Consider the following 19,253-nt stretch of genomic DNA (forward strand, 5'->3'; position numbering starts at 1 on the left):
GTTTTGAAGTCTTGTACCATATTCACTGCTTTGTTTTGATTATCTCTATTCTGTTTTATTTCTTTTGGTTTTATTCCCTTCAAAATAAAAAAATAAAATTAAAGAAGGATCAAATTTCCATAAGAAAAAATGAATGTATTACAATTCCTACTAAGTTAAAAAAATTGTCAGCCAATTTTAAGCTTATTGTAAATTTTATGTATTTTCCTTAATGATTACTTTATTAATCATGAGTTAATATTTTTATTTTTAACTGTCAGCAGTCTTTGTTTGGCAGCTACAGATGGGTAATAGATATTCCAAAGAGGAAGGTAGAGTATTCCACTGGCACCTAATATGTAGACGCTTAGGGTAATTCTTAGGAAAAGGTGACTTTGATAAATGTAAATTTAATGTAAATGTAAATTTAAGCCTGCTTTGTTTTCAGCCATGACTAATATTTTGTTTAACTAAAAGTAAAATATATATTTCTCTGTTTAAAATAAACAATGATGATATTATTATAGATGCATCCTAAAAGTGATTGAAACTTTAAATACAAAGAAAAACTTCAGGAATAATAAAATTTGTTTGCTTGTCTAATACAAAGCAAAATGTATTCAAGGTAGTACACAAATTCTACCCAACAGTCTTAGCAATTCTGAATCTTCAGTTTATTAATAGTGTATGAAGTCTACCTTGAGCCTGCTTTGTTTTGCATACATTCTTCCCAAACCTCCACCTCCTATGAAGTATTGTCAGGATATATATCAGTGTGTTGGAGATACCTAATACCAATATGACACATGCCATGCCTCAAAGGGACAGGGAAACCGCAAGAGGTCCCAGGAGAAGAAATGAGACTGATAGGACTGAGTCTACTATGCTTTCCCACAAATCTTCCTCCTCACTTCTAGTACTTGCTTATCCTAAATAATAATTAAATAGCATACCCATAGTCCAAATGGTCTTTCCTTAGTCTATAAATATTTATTGAGTACCTACTATATGCTGTCTATGTTTTAGGTATTTTTATTTCCATGTTGGAAGTTAAATAATGAAGAAATACTTAAGTAAAAAGATACATAAAGTATAAAGTCACAGAGAAAGAGAAAGTAAATTTGGGTAAGAAAGTAGAAACTGTTAGAATGACAAGGTGATGGATGTATTGCAGAGGTTTCTGGGCACTGGTTGTCTCAGAGTAGAGAGCCAAAGAAGCGAAGAGCAAAGCCTTATGTATTGGTAGAAAAACAGAAATCTACCTATAAAGGCCTTGAGGTAGGAGCATGTTTGTTGTATTTAAAAAGGCTCACAGACCGTCTTAGCTAGTCCATGGGCTCCATGACAACAGCCTACTATTTATGTCTGAGATAACTAAACTGGGAGAGGCCAAGTGTGTTTTTTTAAGGTCCCATAGAATTACTTAGTTAGAAGTAGATTTGGCTTTGTGATACTTCTACTTAGCTGTTGTTAATACCTCTTGCTCTCACGTATATTCAGGAGCCATAAGTTTTTGACCCCAATCAGGGAATAGTTATATCTCAGTGTTAATATGTGAAAAGACCTTGCATGTGACTTCTGAGCTTATCCTGAAGACCAGCTTTTGATTGGGTGAATATTGCCATAATTATACAATTTATCCAGTAAATTGTATTGAAAATGAGTTATTTTCACAAGGAGAAAATTTGGTAGACTTAAAATTTGAGCAGAACTGGTAATGCTACCTGATTATAAGTACCATATATATTCACTTGCCTTTGAGTTAGGCAGTAGATGTTATTTAAGGATTAAGAAACTAGGAACAAATCTAATATGTAAACTAGAATAGTCATACTTATATTTAAAAAGCAGCAGTAAAGATTCTAAAAAAGTTTTAATAGTCAGAAAAATGAAGAATATAGTTTTAAATGGACAACAATGCTGAAGTCATATGTGGAGATGTAAGGAATATTAGGTGTGAAATAAAATTTCCTTATCTTGATATGCAGAAATTTTCCAAACTTACTTGAAGACTACATTTTAAATGATAGTAATCTTATCAGAAAGTATATAACCTAAGAACAGTTATTTGGATGACTAACTTGTATAAAAATAAGAAAAGAGTTGTGGGTGGTTAAGAAAGAAAAACACAGCTGGGTGTGGTGGCTCACGCCTATAATCCCAGCACTCAGGAGGCTGAGGTGGGAGGATCTTACTAGTTCTAGACCAGCGTTGGCTACAAAGTGAGCTCAAGGCCAGCCTGAACTGCATAGCGAGACACCGTCTCAAAAAAGACACACACACACACACACACACACACACACACACACACGGAAAAAAAAAAGAAAGAAAAAAAGAAAAACACAACCTTTTACATCTTTCATTTTGATTCCTTCCTCCATTCAAATATTCAAATACCCATATATTGTTTCCCACATCAAAATTAGCTTACAAGAAAAAATGGTCATGATATTAAAAAATAATTCCTTGGCCTGATGTGGTGGTGCATGCCTATAATCCCAGCACTTGGGAAGCTAAGGCAGGAGGATCAATGTGAATTTGAGGCCAATTTGAGCTACACAGTGAGTTCAAGGCCAGCCTGGACTATATAAGGAGACCTCATTTCAAAACAAAGCCCAAAAAATACTCCCCAAACCTTAAAAACTTCATAACTCTCACCACATACTCATTCAACATATCACTCTTTTAACAAATCAGCAAATACCTAAATTTCTGGCATCGTACAATAAACATTCAGATCCTAGGAAATAAACTTTAAGTTGAAAATAAAAGGGAACACAAGAAGTTTATTCTCTGTCATTCCCAAGCAGCTAACAGTTCCCCAAAGTGTTATGAGAAGCATCACTGTCCATTTTTCTAGTTCATGCCAGAGCATTAATAGGAACAGATGGAGAAGAGAGAGGCCTTAGGGAAGTCCTTTATAGATGATGGAGGTAGTGCTGGGGTGAGAGGACATGCTCTTGTGATTCTGCTATGTAATTTAATTTCACTTTATTTTATTTTACTTTATGTTTTGCTCTTGTTTTAAAAGAAAAGGACTAACAGTGGTCTAAAAGATCCACAGAGTAAGTTGAGAACTTCTGCAAACTTTCTATTTCTTTGAGCAATTTATAGGCTCTCAGTGAGAGGGCTTGACCACGAGGAAGTAACGAAATGTGGAAGAAAGGCTAGAAATAGAGACTCTAGGGAAGCAAACCAGCAGTCGCTGCCATCACCTGATACCAGGTAGGTGTGGGAAACACCACTTCCTCTCTTGATTACGAATTCTAATTTTAGATCAAAATAGAAAACAGCTGGAGACTATTTAGAGCAGGCACAGAATTATGGCTGTGGGGACTGGTAATATGTTCAGAGGAGGGAATATATGTGAAAAGGTATCATAAAAGGTTGTCCCATCAGCTGTCACTGGTCCAGGGGTTAGCCTGTGATGTGCTAGGCCCTCTGGAAGGCTGGAAGAGGAACTCAAAAGAACACATGGGACTCATTTCTCAAGCTTACTCCTTGCAGGTGGTGATAATTACAAGAAAGCTAGAATAACTAAGGAGAGAGATGCCCAGTGTGGGTTGAGGGCTTCTGAGATGGGTGATAAGGTTGCCTTAGTGAATGCGTAGGCTCCAAGGACAGGATTTCAACACTCACACTTCCCCAAGAAGCCCAGTAGGCCTGGCACCATTGCCTTTTGGTAGGTCGTCTTCCAGCCCCAACTCCAGATTGTCAGTTCTTTTGGCAAGTCTCTCTGGCAGGGTGCCTTATTTACTGCAGAGTTTTGAGTCTGTAGAATCACAGACGCAAGGCATATTTTTGCTAGTCATGCTGACTCTGCCATCCTTTCACCCCAACAATTTGAGTTTTAACCGGGGACAGGAGAAAGAAGGGCTTTGTGTTGACTGGTGGAGATTCTTCCTCAAAGCTGTTTGAGTTTCCAAACTGACTTCCAGCTCACTATAGAAAGCATTTTAGCTCTGAGTCCATGATAACTCCCAGTCCTGCACTTATGAGAGGTCAGAAAGTAAGAAGCCTCACTGTGAATCCTCCCTTTTCCTTTGTGTCCCAACTATGTAGCAGAATGAAATGGAGGTTATTATAAAAGGCAATTTTGAAGGAGAAATTAATTACAAAATAGCAAATGAGGAAGGGTACAAAGAGAACCCACACATGTTTCCTTGGTGCATTAAGGCATAGATGATGAAAGACTGAAGGTGGTCACCTCTCCCCCAACATGCATGTGGGCAGACATGAATTCTAGCTGTAGAATGCAGGCAGTTTATCTGTTTATTATTGCTTAAATATCACATTTTTTAAAAGTATGTGATTCATCAAATGTAGTTCTCTATTTCAGGCTACTGTATTTCCCAAAGACTGCTCTATAGATTTATAAAGTGGTTTAATTCTCTTGTTATGCTTGCTTTTTAAATTTCTTTCTTTAGATATTCATGGCTACCTACAGTTGTGAAATGAGGCAAATGTCAAATGGGCTACTCCCGCCTTTTTTTAAGAAAACAGTTCCTTTTAGGTTGAGCTCTGAAGACCTCCCCTTGTGTCAAAAAGATGCGACTTTGTTTCTCCTGTGTTATCACAGCTTCCCAGTGTTTCAATGAAAATCTATTTCATACTGTTACATAGAGTACTCACTATAAATATTTCAGTTTGAGAGTTACTGTAAGGCTTGGAGCTAAAAGAAAAGATGCTATAGTTCGGACTGTAAATGTTCCCTGGAAAGTCTCACATATTGAAGTCTTGGTCTCAGTGTAGCAATGTAGATTGGGCTTTTGGGCATTGATTGCATCATGAGGGATCTGATTTCATCAATGAGTTAATTGGTTGCCATCAATTGAATGGGTTATTGGAAGGCGGTAGGTACTGTAGAAGGTGGAGCTTCACTGGAGAAAATAAGTCATGGAGATGTATATTTGACAGGGTGTATCTTTTTCCCTGCCTCTCATTCTTTCTATCTCTATTTTTTGCTTGTTGTTTACAATGATGTGAGCAGCCCTGTTCAACAATGCCCTTCTCTCATGAAGTTCTTCCTGATCAAAGGCTCAGAAACAACAGATCAAGCCTATCATGGGTGGAAACCTCCGAACCTATGAGTCAAAATAAGTAATTTCTTTTTAAACCTGTTTCTCTCTCTCTCTCTCTCTCTCTCTCTCTCTCTGTTTCTTGGCATAATGCCAAAAAGTTTATTAACACAGAAGGAGAAAGTGACAAGGACAGCATTCCATGGCATTCTGCAATTCTGAAAAAAGATCTCACCAGGAAGAAAAACAGCAAGTTCAAAGAGCCCAGGGGAAAAACATCCATGCAATAACTATTCTGCTCTGTGTACCATCCTGTTCTCCAGGAAGTACTCCATTAAAGATGCAACAGATTTAATGATCTATAACCTGTACATAGTTTTTAAATATTGTTGGTAACTTAGTTTATTTTCACAGAAGTGCAAGCACTATAGCAAGCTGTTCATATTTGAGTTCAACATTCTCAAATTTGAGAAAGAGAATGTTATGATGGATTTCTTTCTTTCTTTCTTTTTTTTTTGTTACTGGGAATCCAACTTGTGATCTTGTGCTTGCCAGGCTGGTGCTGTGCCACTGAGCTATATCCCTGTCTTAAGAGAATGTTTTAAAAAAGCAATATCTAAAGAATGCAAACTTCTGCATTTATGTTTTGTATAATTGCCTCTGTGTTTACCTTTTGGTAGCTTCCTTCCTCAATTTTTTTGTCATGTAGCTAGAAAACCTAAGCACAATGTGGAGACCTTAAAGAATTAGAGAAAATAGGGACATTTATAATTTGTAAGATATGTGCTTGGAAGAAATTTTCACTTAATTTTACTAGATTAATATGCTTTCTGGAACTGGGAGTAGTAGCTTCAGGCAACATCTAGGATATTGTTGTCTCTCTAATTCAAAGGAATCTGCTAAGAGAGAATCGTTTATCATTTGCTGAAATCAGCATGGGAGCAGTTCCATGAAGGATTACAAAATATTCAGTTAATTTGCAGTCACAATATAATATTAAACAATTTTAAAAGTAATGAATTTAAAAGAACTATTGTAAGATTTCAAATATATTAGCAGTGCAATATATTTTATTAATTTTAATAAAATCTTCTTCTAAGATATTGAAGATAGATTCCCCCCTGTTATTTTCTTGTTATTAAGTCTTTGCCAAACTCCCTTAGGATTTTGGGGTGTACAGTTTCAATATTTGTCAGATTCAAGTCAGGATGACAGTGCAAAAAGGGCAGTTACTATTAATTTTATATAGTATGATTTCTCATTGTCTATAAGGATTTTGTTTGATTTATTTAATTTTGCATATTGTAATAATATCTTACATTGTAGGAAAAATCTGTTTTATATATTTGTACTTCATAAAGTTGGAAGATCCTACAAACTAATTTCAAGATACTTTTTGTTAGATGAGAGATCTGTTTCAACCTGAGGAGAATGGTTGTTTTTATGAAATACAAATAATTAGGCACACACACACATATGAAATTAATCCTCAAGGCAAATAAGATATAAGTAAAATTATCTTACAGATGATTGAATCCTGAGATTTTAAAAATGTTTTTTATTTTTCCATTACTTTTGAACTAATCCTAAACAGCATTATTATTTTCTATTAATATACAATAGAATTGCTATAACTGTGCTCCCCCCCCCCCCCATGCTTAAATTTGTTTCTGGCATTAAATTTGAGATGTAAAACTTAAAACTGATTAGGTCAGTTTCCTGTGCCAAGAATTTAAGATTTAGTTCTTAATGACCATTACTTAAGTCATATTTATTTGGAAATAACTCTGATACCAAGAAGTACCAATTATTAGAGAATATGTAAAGCATTGAAATGAAAAAGAAAAAGGATAGCTTTTTCACTAACAGGTTTTCAGATCATTTCCCCACATCATAACACATTATTTACAATTATTTACAATTTTAATCTATTTTTGACTAGGTCTCTCTCTCTCTCTTCATATATATATATACATATATGAAAACAAAGTCCAGCTGATTGGTGTAAACAATAGTTTATTTACTTGCTGATATATAATTCGTCTGACAATAATTGCTTTGGAAACACTTTGAGGAGAAAATGTCTTAAAAGTTTTCTTGTGATTACCAATATAACTTTCATTGCATTACATTCTACTAACATAATATGAAGACATGCAAATGAATCACATTCACTGACAGATTTTATTTCCCACTATGGCTCTATATACTATTTAAATAAAGCTGATAGAATTGCATTTTTAGTTTGTTATAATAAAATTTCACATCAGAGTCAGGTGTGGTGGTGCAGGCCCATAATCCCAGCACTTGGGTGGCTGAGTAAAGGATCACTGTGAATTTGAGAACAATTTGAGCTACATTGCGAATTCAAGGTCAGAATGAACTGCACTGTGAGACCCTGTCTCCACAACAAAAACTCTGCACATTGGAAGACTGCATTCAAATAAGAAGCACTTTCTAGAAGCAGGTTAAAGAGGAACTTTATTAAGATATATTATGTCACATGAACCAACTCCCCAAGAGGAATATAATCACTATGTATTGCAAATACATACTTATAAGAATAAAGTAAAACTTTAGAGCAACATTATAATATACAAAAGTTGCAAAATATGTAATTTTGAAAGTATTTGTCTGGAGGTTGTGAAAGGTCAGCAGGAAGGGGAAAAAAACAACTAAAAACTAGGCCAAACAGTGTCCTCTGGCTCTTGCTTGCAAGTCCCACTGAAGCCAATGGAAGTTTATGGAAATATCTGAAAGGCCCATTTGACCTAGTTCAAATGTTCCATTAAATTAATATTTTAATACACCGTCCTAGTTAAGTGCCATTTTTACGGTTCTTGTAGCATAGTTTTACCTGATGCTCATTCATAGCTTCCTTGGAAATCATAAAAAGGAAGACAGACTAACAAAGGATATTTCTCTTGTCATTTAATTTTCTTATCCCCTGCTGAGAAAAGGGTATGTACAGAAATTCATATATCCAAGGTAAGTTTCATGTTTTCAATACCCATAAGATGGGAAGTATAATCAGAAGCAAAGTACATAATTCTGGTACTGAGTTTGGGGGAATTTAGTTCCTGAAATTAAATCATGTATACAGCCAATAGTATTTGATGTTGTATTTTTATACGTTTTTTATACTGTTCAGTGAATACATATCATTGTAGCTGTTTTATGATTTAAGGAGGGACTAACTAGCCTCTTCCTTCCTATGATCTTATTTATTGTATATTTTGGACTGTTACTGATTAAGGTCCATTGTCACTGGGCATAGGTCGTTTCTGGAAATCTAGCAACAGAGCATCACTGTATGGCTTTTCCCAGTAAGCTATTCATTTGATTTTCTCCAAGAGGTGGACATTGAAAGGTACCTACAATCAGGTTTCGGACTTGTGTTTGCGAGTCAATATAAGGAAGCTCCAAGGAAAAAGGAGAACCGGGTGAGACATTCTCCACTGAAAACGAACCCTTCTTTGAAAAGAATAATTTGGACCATAAACGCTGGGGCCAGAACTACTGACTGAATTCACCTCACTACTCCTATTAGTTTTCAGCTCTGTTTATTTCTCTCTACTTTATCTCGAGCCTGTTATTTCATTCCTTAAAAATGGAAATGATGAAAGAATTTTGTGAGATTTAAGAGACCTTTGGGAATAGAGTCTTCTTTTTCAGTTATCATTATTGTTTTGTTTTCAGTGCCATCCGTGACATTTGTCTCCTAGCCCAGATCACTCTTTCTCACTTCCACGTTCCTAAATACTGCCCTTGGGGTTTGTACGGGAATCTGAACAGTGGAAAAGATGTGTGGAAGCAGCCAAATCCATAAGATAAAAGCTCAAAGAGCTCTTTCAGGAAAAACTCAGTTCCAGCTGCCTGCATTTCTAGGACGGTAGAAACAGGCCTTCTTGTGGCTCTGTGACGTTACCTTTGGAGGCCTCGTTCACCACAGCTGCCAGCCATTCACAGCAGGAAAGGTGCATGGCAGGTGGGCGCAGCACCTGCCACTGGTGTGTGTAGGCAGGTTGCTGGGCAGCAGAGAAAGAATAGAAGTAGATGGCACACAGTGGTCATTCTCTTTCGTATCTGGTTCATGAAACCCCTGGAGACACCTGCAGGCAGTGTTCCAGTTCAGAAATATGGTCCAGCTTTGCGGGAACGTCTCAGGAACTGACAGAAATGTATCAAATCACCATACATTTCTCTCTTGCCTGTTGCCCACCTGGCATGGTGTTAGCAATTGGTGACACACGAAAGACGAAGGCCAGATGGCTCTGATAGTAAGTCCTTGTCTGGCTCACCACGTGCGAACATTTTCAATACCCTGTTCTGAACTCTGAGCACAGGTCCAGTCACTCTTTGAGGACACAGGTAGGGACCCATGGCCTGGGGCAAACATCCAAGTAAGCTGACATTATTCTGAGGAATGAAGATTCCAGATAGGCTGCCTTCTAGGGTGAGAAAATTAAGTTTCTGTGTCACATTTACATTTTTATGTCTTAACTGAGATTTTCTTGAAATACTGATGGCATCATTGAAGTAAATTTCTTTCTTTTACCATAGGGGTAAACACTAAACTAGTCCAAATAGGACCATTTTAGAAATACCTTAACACAGACAAGGAACTGGCGTCCTTTTCGCTGGAAGCCCGACTGCACTGCTTGATGTCTGAATAGAGGGAAAGGGAAAAGAACCAAATCCCAAGCTCGGGGCCTAGAGGCGGGCGCTACGCTGGGCACGGCTACCCAATCCGCCCGCCCCACCACAGCGCCCCTCCCCATCGCGATGGAGGTGGGTGTGCCAACGCTCGCGAGAGCCCCGTTGGCCTCCACGTTTGCCACGTTCCAAAGGATCCAGACACACTGCAAGGCTGCGGGGAGCTCGCGCTCCCAGGCAGTTGCGTAGCGCAGAGCAGCCTCAGGTCTGCAGAGGGAGAAGTCAGCAAGACACCGCCTTCCCCTTAGCGCCCTGACGATTGGCTCAGGCGCTCTGTCATTTAGCGCTCGGTGGGCGGGGCGAGCCCGGGGGCGGGGCCTAGGGGCCTAGCCGCGCGTTCTCGCCTGGGAAGGAGGCACAGGCTCGGCGCGCTGGAGGGCTGGGCGCGCGCAGCCGGCACGCGGGTGAAAGTCCTCGGAGGCGCGGCGGGCGGTGCCGAGGCTGAGTCGCTGCTGAGGGAACCGCGGCCCGCACCGCTCTCGCGTCTCCCGCCGTCGCGGTCCCCGCGACCTCGAGTCCCTGGGCTCCGAGAGAGACCCTCGGGTCCCCGCCGGCCCCTGTGGAGCGCGCCATGGCCCCGCGCAAGAATGCCAAAGGTGGAGGCAGCAACAGCAGCGGTAGCAGCGGCTCCGGCAGCAGCGGCTCGAGCACCGGCAGCAGCAGCGCCGGGGCTCGGAGAGGTCAGTCCTCGCAGGCCGGGCCTCGGGTGGGAACCCCGGCGGCGTCCGCGCGGGTGCGGCCCCGGCTCTCCGCTCTGGCCGCGCCTCCTCCATCCTCCCCGGGGATCTTCCTGGGGCGCTCGGGACCGCGGCCGCGCTGGCCCGGCCTGGAGGGTGGAGCCGGGTCCGAGCCCAGGGTTGGTCCAGCCCGGGAGCCCATGCATGGCAGTGCCCTCACCTGCAGGGCGCAGCCCTTACCTTCAGGGCGCAACAGAAATGGAGGTTACGGAGCTACTGCGTATGGCTCTCTGTGGAACTGAACGTGGGACTGGCTGAACAGTTTATCTTTGCTTTGCATTCTTTGGGGAGTTTGGAAATGAACCAGAGTCAGGCAAAGTTAAGTTCCTGCCTAACCAGCAGCGCTTAAGAGCCACTCCATGGAGACTATTCAGAGCCAGGAGATAGAAGGTGGGGAGGAGGTTTTGGAATAGCTGAGGACTAAATTGAAAGCTTTTGAAAATTTCTTTAAATACATTAATATGTTTTTTTCATCTGCGTTGCGTTTCCTTTTAGGACATCAAGGAATGGCTTAAACACTGGGCGAAGCTATTCCTCCTCCTTTTTTTTCTTAAAAAAATACTCATCTTTCTTTTTCCCCTATTCTCACCCAGCATAGAGAACAGATGTTTTAAATCTGTTTTGTCTCTTATTTCAGTGGCACTCAGATTCCTTTGTATTTGCTTTACCTCATATTTGGGATATTGAGACTGGAATACACATGTGGATTGAATGTGCTGAAAAGTTCAGTTGAAATGATTTAGGTTCTTTGCTAAGATCTGCATACAGTACGTTAATACATATCAAGAAAATAAACAACTATGATTATATTTCAAAGAACTATTTCTTCATAGTACATAATCTTAATTATTTTCATGTGTATTTCCTTTGTTTCACTCTCTTGGTCATTTCTTATCCCCCACGTCTTAGAATGGTCCTGTCCCATACTAGATGCTCAATAAATATTTGATTAACGAGTTGATGAATAAATGGCTCAAGCAAAAGGGTGCAGTTAAATCCATTGCACACATGTACATCAAAAACCAATATTTATTCTCTGAATGGAAAGAGATACCCAAATTCCAAGTTTAAAGCCACCTTACTGATTCATCTCTGATATAAGTAAAATTTGTGTTCCTTGTTCACTTGTCTGTCATGTCAGCTAAATATGGAGAGGGATAAGTTAACTGCCATTGGTGGCTGGGGTAACACTCATTAACATTTCTAAATAAGAGCTTTTTGTACTGTTTAGAGGCCAACAGGGAAACTCATAAAGAATAATATGTTAACTTTAAATTTTCTTGTAACTACTTACAAGTAAAACATCTTTTTTCCATTTCTTTTTTTCTTTAGTACTGGGGATAGAACCAGGGTTTGGCACATGTCACAGTAGCCAAATGCCCTACCACTGAGCTATATAGTCCAGCCCCTCTCTGTTCTGCTTATCTTCTGTACGCTAGAGTTGAGACTTACTTTATCCAAGAAAATCACCTTGTAAAGCCTGTTATTGGTAAGAATTAATATTCTGACGTGTGTGGTGTTCCCCCCTTATCCAATATGTACTTAAACCATTCTAACAGTAAGTTTAGGTAATGTCAAGGCCTAAATTATTCTGACTTTTATACTGAGACATGGTACAATGAGCTGTGTCTGTATTTGAGGATCTTCAACCTTTTGATCATTTTATGCGTTGACTCCGTAGTTGTCATAAGATATACTGTGTAAAAGAGGATACTTAAAAGACAATATGTAAAAGACGTATCTATGTGACAAAAAAAAGTTCAAGAGTCGGTATCAAAGTCTTTCATATTACATAATATGTATTGTTTTTCTGTGGCCAGTTTTTTTTCAGGAAATACTGTTCTGAACTTGTGTGAGGTTGAAGGCACCAAAGAAAGAAGCAAGAGTAATCGGCATTATCTTGAAAATTTAGACTGTCAGTGTTCTGTTTATATTGTTCTCTTATAGCAGCATATATCTGAGAGATAAAACTAACTTTGCTTTGTCTGCCTGATCATTGAGATACGGATATTGATTTGTAAGCCATTCCCAGCTTTTGGAAACATAAACTATTCCCAGGTTAATGCCTAGAATGGTTGTCTAGTCTATGAACTAGCAGTTTCAGCTAGTTATTGTAAGGTCTGAGATTAGAAAGCAGGATTCCTCTTAGTCATTGATTGCAACCATACTGTTAGAATTTTAGGTTCTGTAATGTGAAGAAAAGTGTGCTTTTGTCATTTCTCTGAATTTTGTTTGACTAGAATTATGTTTGAAACAGCACATCTGGAAATCTAGTTTGAGAAGTGTATGTATACTCAAAAGGTTTTTTGTGATGTTTTGTATTGAGAATCTGAAGTCCATGGTGACATTGGTCACATTAAACATTATTTCTTAGATATTTATTTAAAAATGTGGACGAAAAAGTGTCCAGTGTTTTGAAGTAGTGAGTTTTAGGGAAAGGATTTTTTTAAATACTTTTTTTCTTTAACATAATAGAAAAAATGATTAAATGGAGTTTAATTTTAAGTTTTTCAGTTTGATCTCTTAGAGTGGATTTGAGAAATCTTTGGTGAAGAAGGATTGCGATATATAATTTTTCTCTGGGCTGATTTGGTAGTACACAGATGCTGGTATGTGTAATGTTTTTTTGCCCTTTGCTTACCTTTCCCTGTTAAATATCACCTTTGCTTCTTTGTAGCTTCTAAGCAGCTTTCTAAGGCATGTTAGTTTGTCTCCGTGTGGTTACCTTGTTACATTATACCAGTAGGTGTCACTGTAGAAACCTTTCTGCCTTCTGATTTGACGCTTCAGATTATAGATAATAGCAATTACGTTTTAAAATTGCTATTATATAATCAGTTTGTAGTTACAGAAAACTATTGTTGGACAACTATTTAAACAATCTTATCTACTGATCTTTAGTTCCTCAAGATTTCTAACATTTTGAAATATAGCAATAAGAGTTGGTCCCAAACAACATTATTTAGGCTTAACTACTTTAGGATTAAATACATTCATATATTATCCATAAAATAGATATTTTCACAGATTCACTTGATGAGTTTTAGTTGTTTATAAACACTTCAGGGTGTTTTTTTTTCTCTTTTCTTTCTACTCCTATTGTCTATTTACTTAATAACCATGGTATATAATATAGTGACAATTGCATTTTGGCTTCCTTTAATGAAGAGGCGCTGGTAGAATTCCTTTTCTTCACTCAGAGACTATGAAGGCCTGTTGCCTGATCTTCCATCAGTCATTATAAAATGAAAAATAGGCCATAATATAGCTACAGCATGAATTCTATGGTATTTTTTGTTCAATTAATAGCATTGGTCTACTAAAAATGTTTTGAGAGTATTTATTTATTTATTTATTTATTTGAGACAGTGTTTTGTTCTGTAATTCAGGCTTACTTTGAATGCAATGTGTAGCCTAGGCAGGTCTTTTTTATTTTTTAATTTTATTTAAAAAGGAAAAAACCAAAACAGAAAATGGGTGCAAATAATACAGAATTTCAAAAAAATAAACAGTAAGAAATCACTAGTTAATAGATTACATATTGTCATCTTAGAAATAGTTGTTCAAGTTACAAAATTAAAGCATACAAAGTAGACACTCAAACAGTGAGACTACAAACAGTTCTGTTCAATGATCCAACAAAACTTAGTAATATGGTTATCTATCTTATACACTTAGATATACGTGCAGGTAAATCCTTTAGAGCACTTTTTTTACAATAACAATTACACATTTTGGGTTTTATTACTCCTATAGTTCTTATTACTTTTGTTTTGAAGAGAATAAAACCAAATGTGACAAAACAAAACAGTCAGTCAAATCAAAAGGATAGACATAGTGCATGATGTAAAAACAGAATACAAGGTGATCAACAATGGTTACCATAATGCCTCTTGCTATCTTAAAAAGAATTGCCTATATCATCAGTTATAGTAAAATTGAACAAAACAGTACAGAACAAAACCAATAAAACCGAAACATTGGAGACATTACAGGACTTCAAAAGAAGATAATAGTCAAACCAGAATGGGCATCATAGTGAATCTTACTGTCTTCAAAGGAATTGCCTATACTCTCAAACTTGATACTATCAAGCAAAACAGAATAGAGTAAAATCAGTCAAAACAAGATGGTGAGAGCAATACAGGGCTACAAATCAAGTTAACAGGAAATCAAAATAGTTACTATAATATATCCTGCTTTTTTAAATTTAGTTTTTCCCTTAATTAAAAAAATAATAAAAAAGGAGATTGAGATAAAAGAGGACATAACAACACAACAGCATGGGTCAGAACAGAACAATTTAAGCAACATAGTATTTCACCACAAGATAACCCGACATAACAGTAGTTACCACAATATCTCTTTCCTTGAAATATTTGAGTATAACTTCGTATACTGTAGCATTAAACATACCAAGACAGTGTAATACCATTCAAGGGAATGAAAGTATTACAAGATATTTAGAATCAACTAACAGAAAACAAACAGTGGTTTCTATGTTATCTCCTCGTCTATAAAAATTTTTGTTTATACTATCACATATAATAAAATCCAATAAGATACAACATATTAAGACCGATGGAGACGGAAGAACAAAAGCTTAATGGGACTTCAAAACAAGATGATATTAAATCAACCCTAGCCATTATGATGTCTTGTTTTCTTCAAAATAGCTGTTCATACCATCACAGACAATAAAATCAAACAAACCAGAATAAAACCATTCCAATTAATGAATGAGAACATTATAAGGCTTCAAAGCAATGTAATGGGGAATCATGTTTACCACATACTGTTATGTATTGTTATCATTTCTTATACTAGGGAAACTATTCGGTATTTATACGTGAGTTTGGTTTATTTCACTTATGAGTATGGTCTCAAGATGCGCCCATTTATTTATAAGTATCTCAATGTGATCATTCTTTATAGCTGAAAAGTATTCCATTGTATAAAAATACCACAACCTTTTTTATCCATTCCTTAGTTGTTGGACACTTAGGTTGTTTCCAAGATCTGGCTATTACAAATTGTGCTGCTATAAACATTAATACATATATATTACTGTGGTATGATGCTTTTAGTTCTTCTGGGAATATGCCTAGAAGTGGAATAGCTGGGTCAAATGGTAATTCCAATCCAAGCGCTTTGAGAAATCTCCAGAGTGACTTCCAGAATGGTTAGTACCACTCTACACTCCCACCAACAGTGTAGGAGAGTTCCTTTTCCCCCACAGCCTCTCCAGCATTTGTTATTGGTGGTTTTCTTGATCCTGGCCATTCTTTCAGGAGTGAGATGGGATCTCAGTGTTGTTTTAATTTGCATTTCTCTAATGAGTAATGATGATGAACATTTTTTCTTGTATTTGCCATTTGTATTTCTTCATCTGAGAATTATGTATTCATCTCAGATGCCCATTTTTGGATTAAATCTTTCAGTTTTGGGGACCTGATTTTTTTTTTTATTCTTTATGTTTTAGACAGAAGTCCTTTGTCTGAAGGACAGTTCACTAAGATTTTTTCCCACTTTGTGGGTTTTCTTTTCACTATGTTGGAGATTTCTTTTGACATGCAGAAACTTTTTAATAAGATGTGATCCCAGTTATTGATTCTGGGAAGTATTTCCCGTGCGGTTTGAGTCCTGTTCATGAATTCTCTACCTACCCCTATGTCTTCAAGGTTTTTACCCAATTTGTTTTCCAATAGATTTAGTGTTTCTGTTTTAATATTCAGATCTTTGATCCATTTAGATTTTAATTTAGTACATGGTGCTAGGCATGGGTCTAGTTTTAGTTTTTGGCATATGGAGAGCCAGTTTTTCCAACACCATTTATTAAAGAGACTGTCTTTCTTCCAGTGAACATGTTTGGCCCCTTTATCAAAGATAAGGTGTTTGAGTGTGTTTGTAGTTGTGGTTGTATCTTTTAATCTATTCCATTGATCTTCAGCTCTGTTTTGATTCCAGTACCATCTTGATTTTACTACAGTTGCTTTGTAGTATAACTTCAAGTCAGGATTGTGATACCTCCTGGCCTAAGGCAGGTCTTGAACTTGGAGTGATCCTCTCCTGCTTTAGGCTACCCAGTTCTGGGTCTGAGAGAGTTCTTGAACACCTTCTAAAAAGGTGTGCTATATTAACCTAGGGTAAGCTTGGGAAGTTAAAGATAACATTGGTATTTTAGTCTTGCAGTAAAATCAGTTGTGTCATAAAGATTGTTAGACAATGCATGTATGAGGTTTGCATTTTCCACCAATTACCATGAGTAACATGATAAAAGCAAATGTGAACTACTTTTAGTTAATACCACAGATTTAACTCCTTTGTTCTGTGGTCTTAGAAAACAAAACAAACAAAAACTATTTCTCTAGTAAGACAGTGCAGTTTTGGAGAAAAAAGTCTGATGACCTGGAACTATATTTATTTACAATATGTGGCAGGTTGCTCTACATCTCTAGTGTAGACTTATTTCTGCTCTGCTTTAGAGGTGTAGTAGCCTGAGACCAGTTTTATATCCACCTCTCTAACGTATTTCTGGTGGTAGGGGAACGTGCAAAGATTAGGAGAATACAGTACATAGACCCAGGCAGGCTATTGTGTAATTGAAATTCTGTGATGATTCATTGAAAAATGAATCAAACAAACAAAAAGCATGCTATTGCATGGCTTTGTGGAGCCCTACATAGATTTATGTAAGTATCTCATTTATACATCAGCTTTTAAGTTGCTGATTTGCCCTCTCTAGTCTCTTAGAGCTAAGTTACTGTATCTTACTAAGGCTCAGGAAAATTTAGTCCTTTGCTGCTATTCTGGCTACTGTTTCATTATCATGAAGATGTGGAACTTAGTTTGCATCTGGGATACAGTATTTCTATATCTCCTCTAAGCAGTTTGACTTCATTTTTGCTAACCATGTTTTAAAAAAAATTACTCCCTCTTTAGTAAAGCCTGTAAGTACGATTAGAAGCAAGAAGTTGTAGTGTAGTATTGCACATTAGGGTGGCTACAAATAACAGTAAAGTACTGCATAAGCTAGAAAATTAGAAGAAAATTTTTGAAGGTTATTACTGCAAAGAAATGATCAGTGTTTGAAGAAATGGATGTTTAACAATTAAATATTACACAATGTATACATTAAGCATCACATGGTACCCATTAATCTATGTAGTTTGTTTTTATTTATTTATTCATGTATTTATTTTTAAGACAGGATCTCACTGTGTGGTGCAGGCTGACCTCAAACTCATGGTGATCCTCCTGCCTCAGCCTCCTGAGAACTGGGATTGTAGGGATGCACCAAACACCTGGCTTTTTTAAAAAAGAGTTTTTATGTATCAGTTAAAAATAAGTTTAATTTAAAAAACCTGTATGCAAACAGAGCCCCTCTACACCTTACTCAGCTCTTTGGAGAACAGCTTCCATCATCTGCTGGGAGATGTGTGCTGCCTGGGTGGCTGGTGTTTGGCTGACTGCCCAGTATCCACTCCCCAGCACTACCTGCATAGGGTGGGTAAGTTTCTGGGGTGATCAGTTATCTGATTAGGGCCTATCTATGGTTTTGGCTTTTTCTGCTAGAAGCCTTGGGAATCAAGACGTTGATTTCCCTGTCTCCCCCTCGCCCCCTAATGTCCCACTGTAGGGGTGCATCCTGGAATTCAGTGCTTTTTTACTTTGCTCTGGTATTTCTGGGAGCTAGTATGGTATTTTCTTGTCAGTCATTATAATTATTTTTGTTTTTATTTCTCTGATATGAAGGTGTTTCTGGCATTTGTTTTACATTTGGTAATTGTTTTTCAGGATTATGTTATGGTTACTTTTAGCCATTGTAGTTAATCTTTCAATGGCAAATCACTGAATATAATTTAGTTCTGATCATATTGAGGACAAATTGGATATAGAAAACCTATTAGATTCAAAGGAATTTTGGCTCACTATCTTAGTCAGCCTTTTAAATTAGTCCCAGAATGTCCAGTAAAGGATCTGTAGGTATTTTTTTGTGCTCCAAAGAAAAAGAGGTTCCTGTATTAGACTGGAAGGTTGCAGTTGTGGTAGGCTTTCCAGTGACAGCTCTGATAGGAGAGAACATAGTTGCTGAATTTGGAGAAATGTGAGCACTTCTCAGTGTGCCTGCAGATTTAACCCAGTGAATCACTCTGTGGGAAGCCAGCAAGTCTTAGTGGGAGAGGGTTGTTTGATACAGTGATTATATCCCACAGTCATCTTGGTTGTGATTGCTTTCTTAGGTATGTCACATACTTCTGATGGCAGTATCATTGTGCATGCATTGCTATTTTGCTTTTCTGTCCTAACTTCTGTTTCTTGTTTATTATGTTGCTAATTTTTCTTCCTGTCTTTCGCATTCTGCTTTTAATTTCAGTAATCTTAAAGAATACTGGAAAGCTCCTGGATTTTAGGCTTACATGTTTCATTTGGGGATTCTTAGTTTTTTTAGTTTTGTTTTTGTTTTTGTTTTTGTCTTATAAGAACATAAACAATTGTGTGGTAAATATTTGCTGAAGGAGCATCTAGCATTTAATTTTACCTTTAAATTGCTTGGATCAGATTATTTTTGTTAATTTAGATACTTCTGAGGTTGTGAATTCTTTTAATGATTTTTTTCTTTCCTTGGTTTCTGGCAGAGAGCCATCTCTAACTTTTAAAGTAAAAATATACTATGCTGTTCTTTAAAATGGTATCTGATAGAACTGTGGGGGGACTGGTGGCAGCTGGAAAGATAAGAAGTATGAAATATAAATGACCTTTATTTTGAGAATGCGGGGAGAGACACCCCCGACCCCCTGGG

At 37.4% G+C, this 19,253-nt stretch overlaps 1 protein-coding gene across 13 annotated transcripts in view; it reads left to right on the forward strand.

Moving 5' to 3' along the window:
* Positions 1-9,908: 9,908 nt before the first annotated feature.
* Asph (aspartate beta-hydroxylase) overlaps positions 9,909-19,253 on the forward strand; it is a 288,087-nt gene continuing 278,742 nt past the window's right edge. Inside the window, exon 1 of one of the 13 annotated variants that reach the window (XM_063258447.1) lies at positions 9,909-10,393. In XM_063258447.1, coding sequence (XP_063114517.1) covers positions 10,285-10,393 — 109 coding nt within the window. In that variant the 5' untranslated portion in view covers positions 9,909-10,284. The remainder of the gene's footprint in view (positions 10,394-19,253) is intronic. The other 12 variants (XM_063258446.1, XM_063258435.1, XM_063258433.1 and 9 more) reach the window with 12 other exon arrangements.

The sequence above is a fragment of the Cavia porcellus genome, unplaced genomic scaffold, assembly GCF_034190915.1.
Source record: "Cavia porcellus strain 051 isolate PalLab524CR breed Dunkin Hartley unplaced genomic scaffold, mCavPor4.1 scaffold_11, whole genome shotgun sequence".
Classification (NCBI taxonomy): domain Eukaryota; kingdom Metazoa; phylum Chordata; class Mammalia; order Rodentia; family Caviidae; genus Cavia; species Cavia porcellus.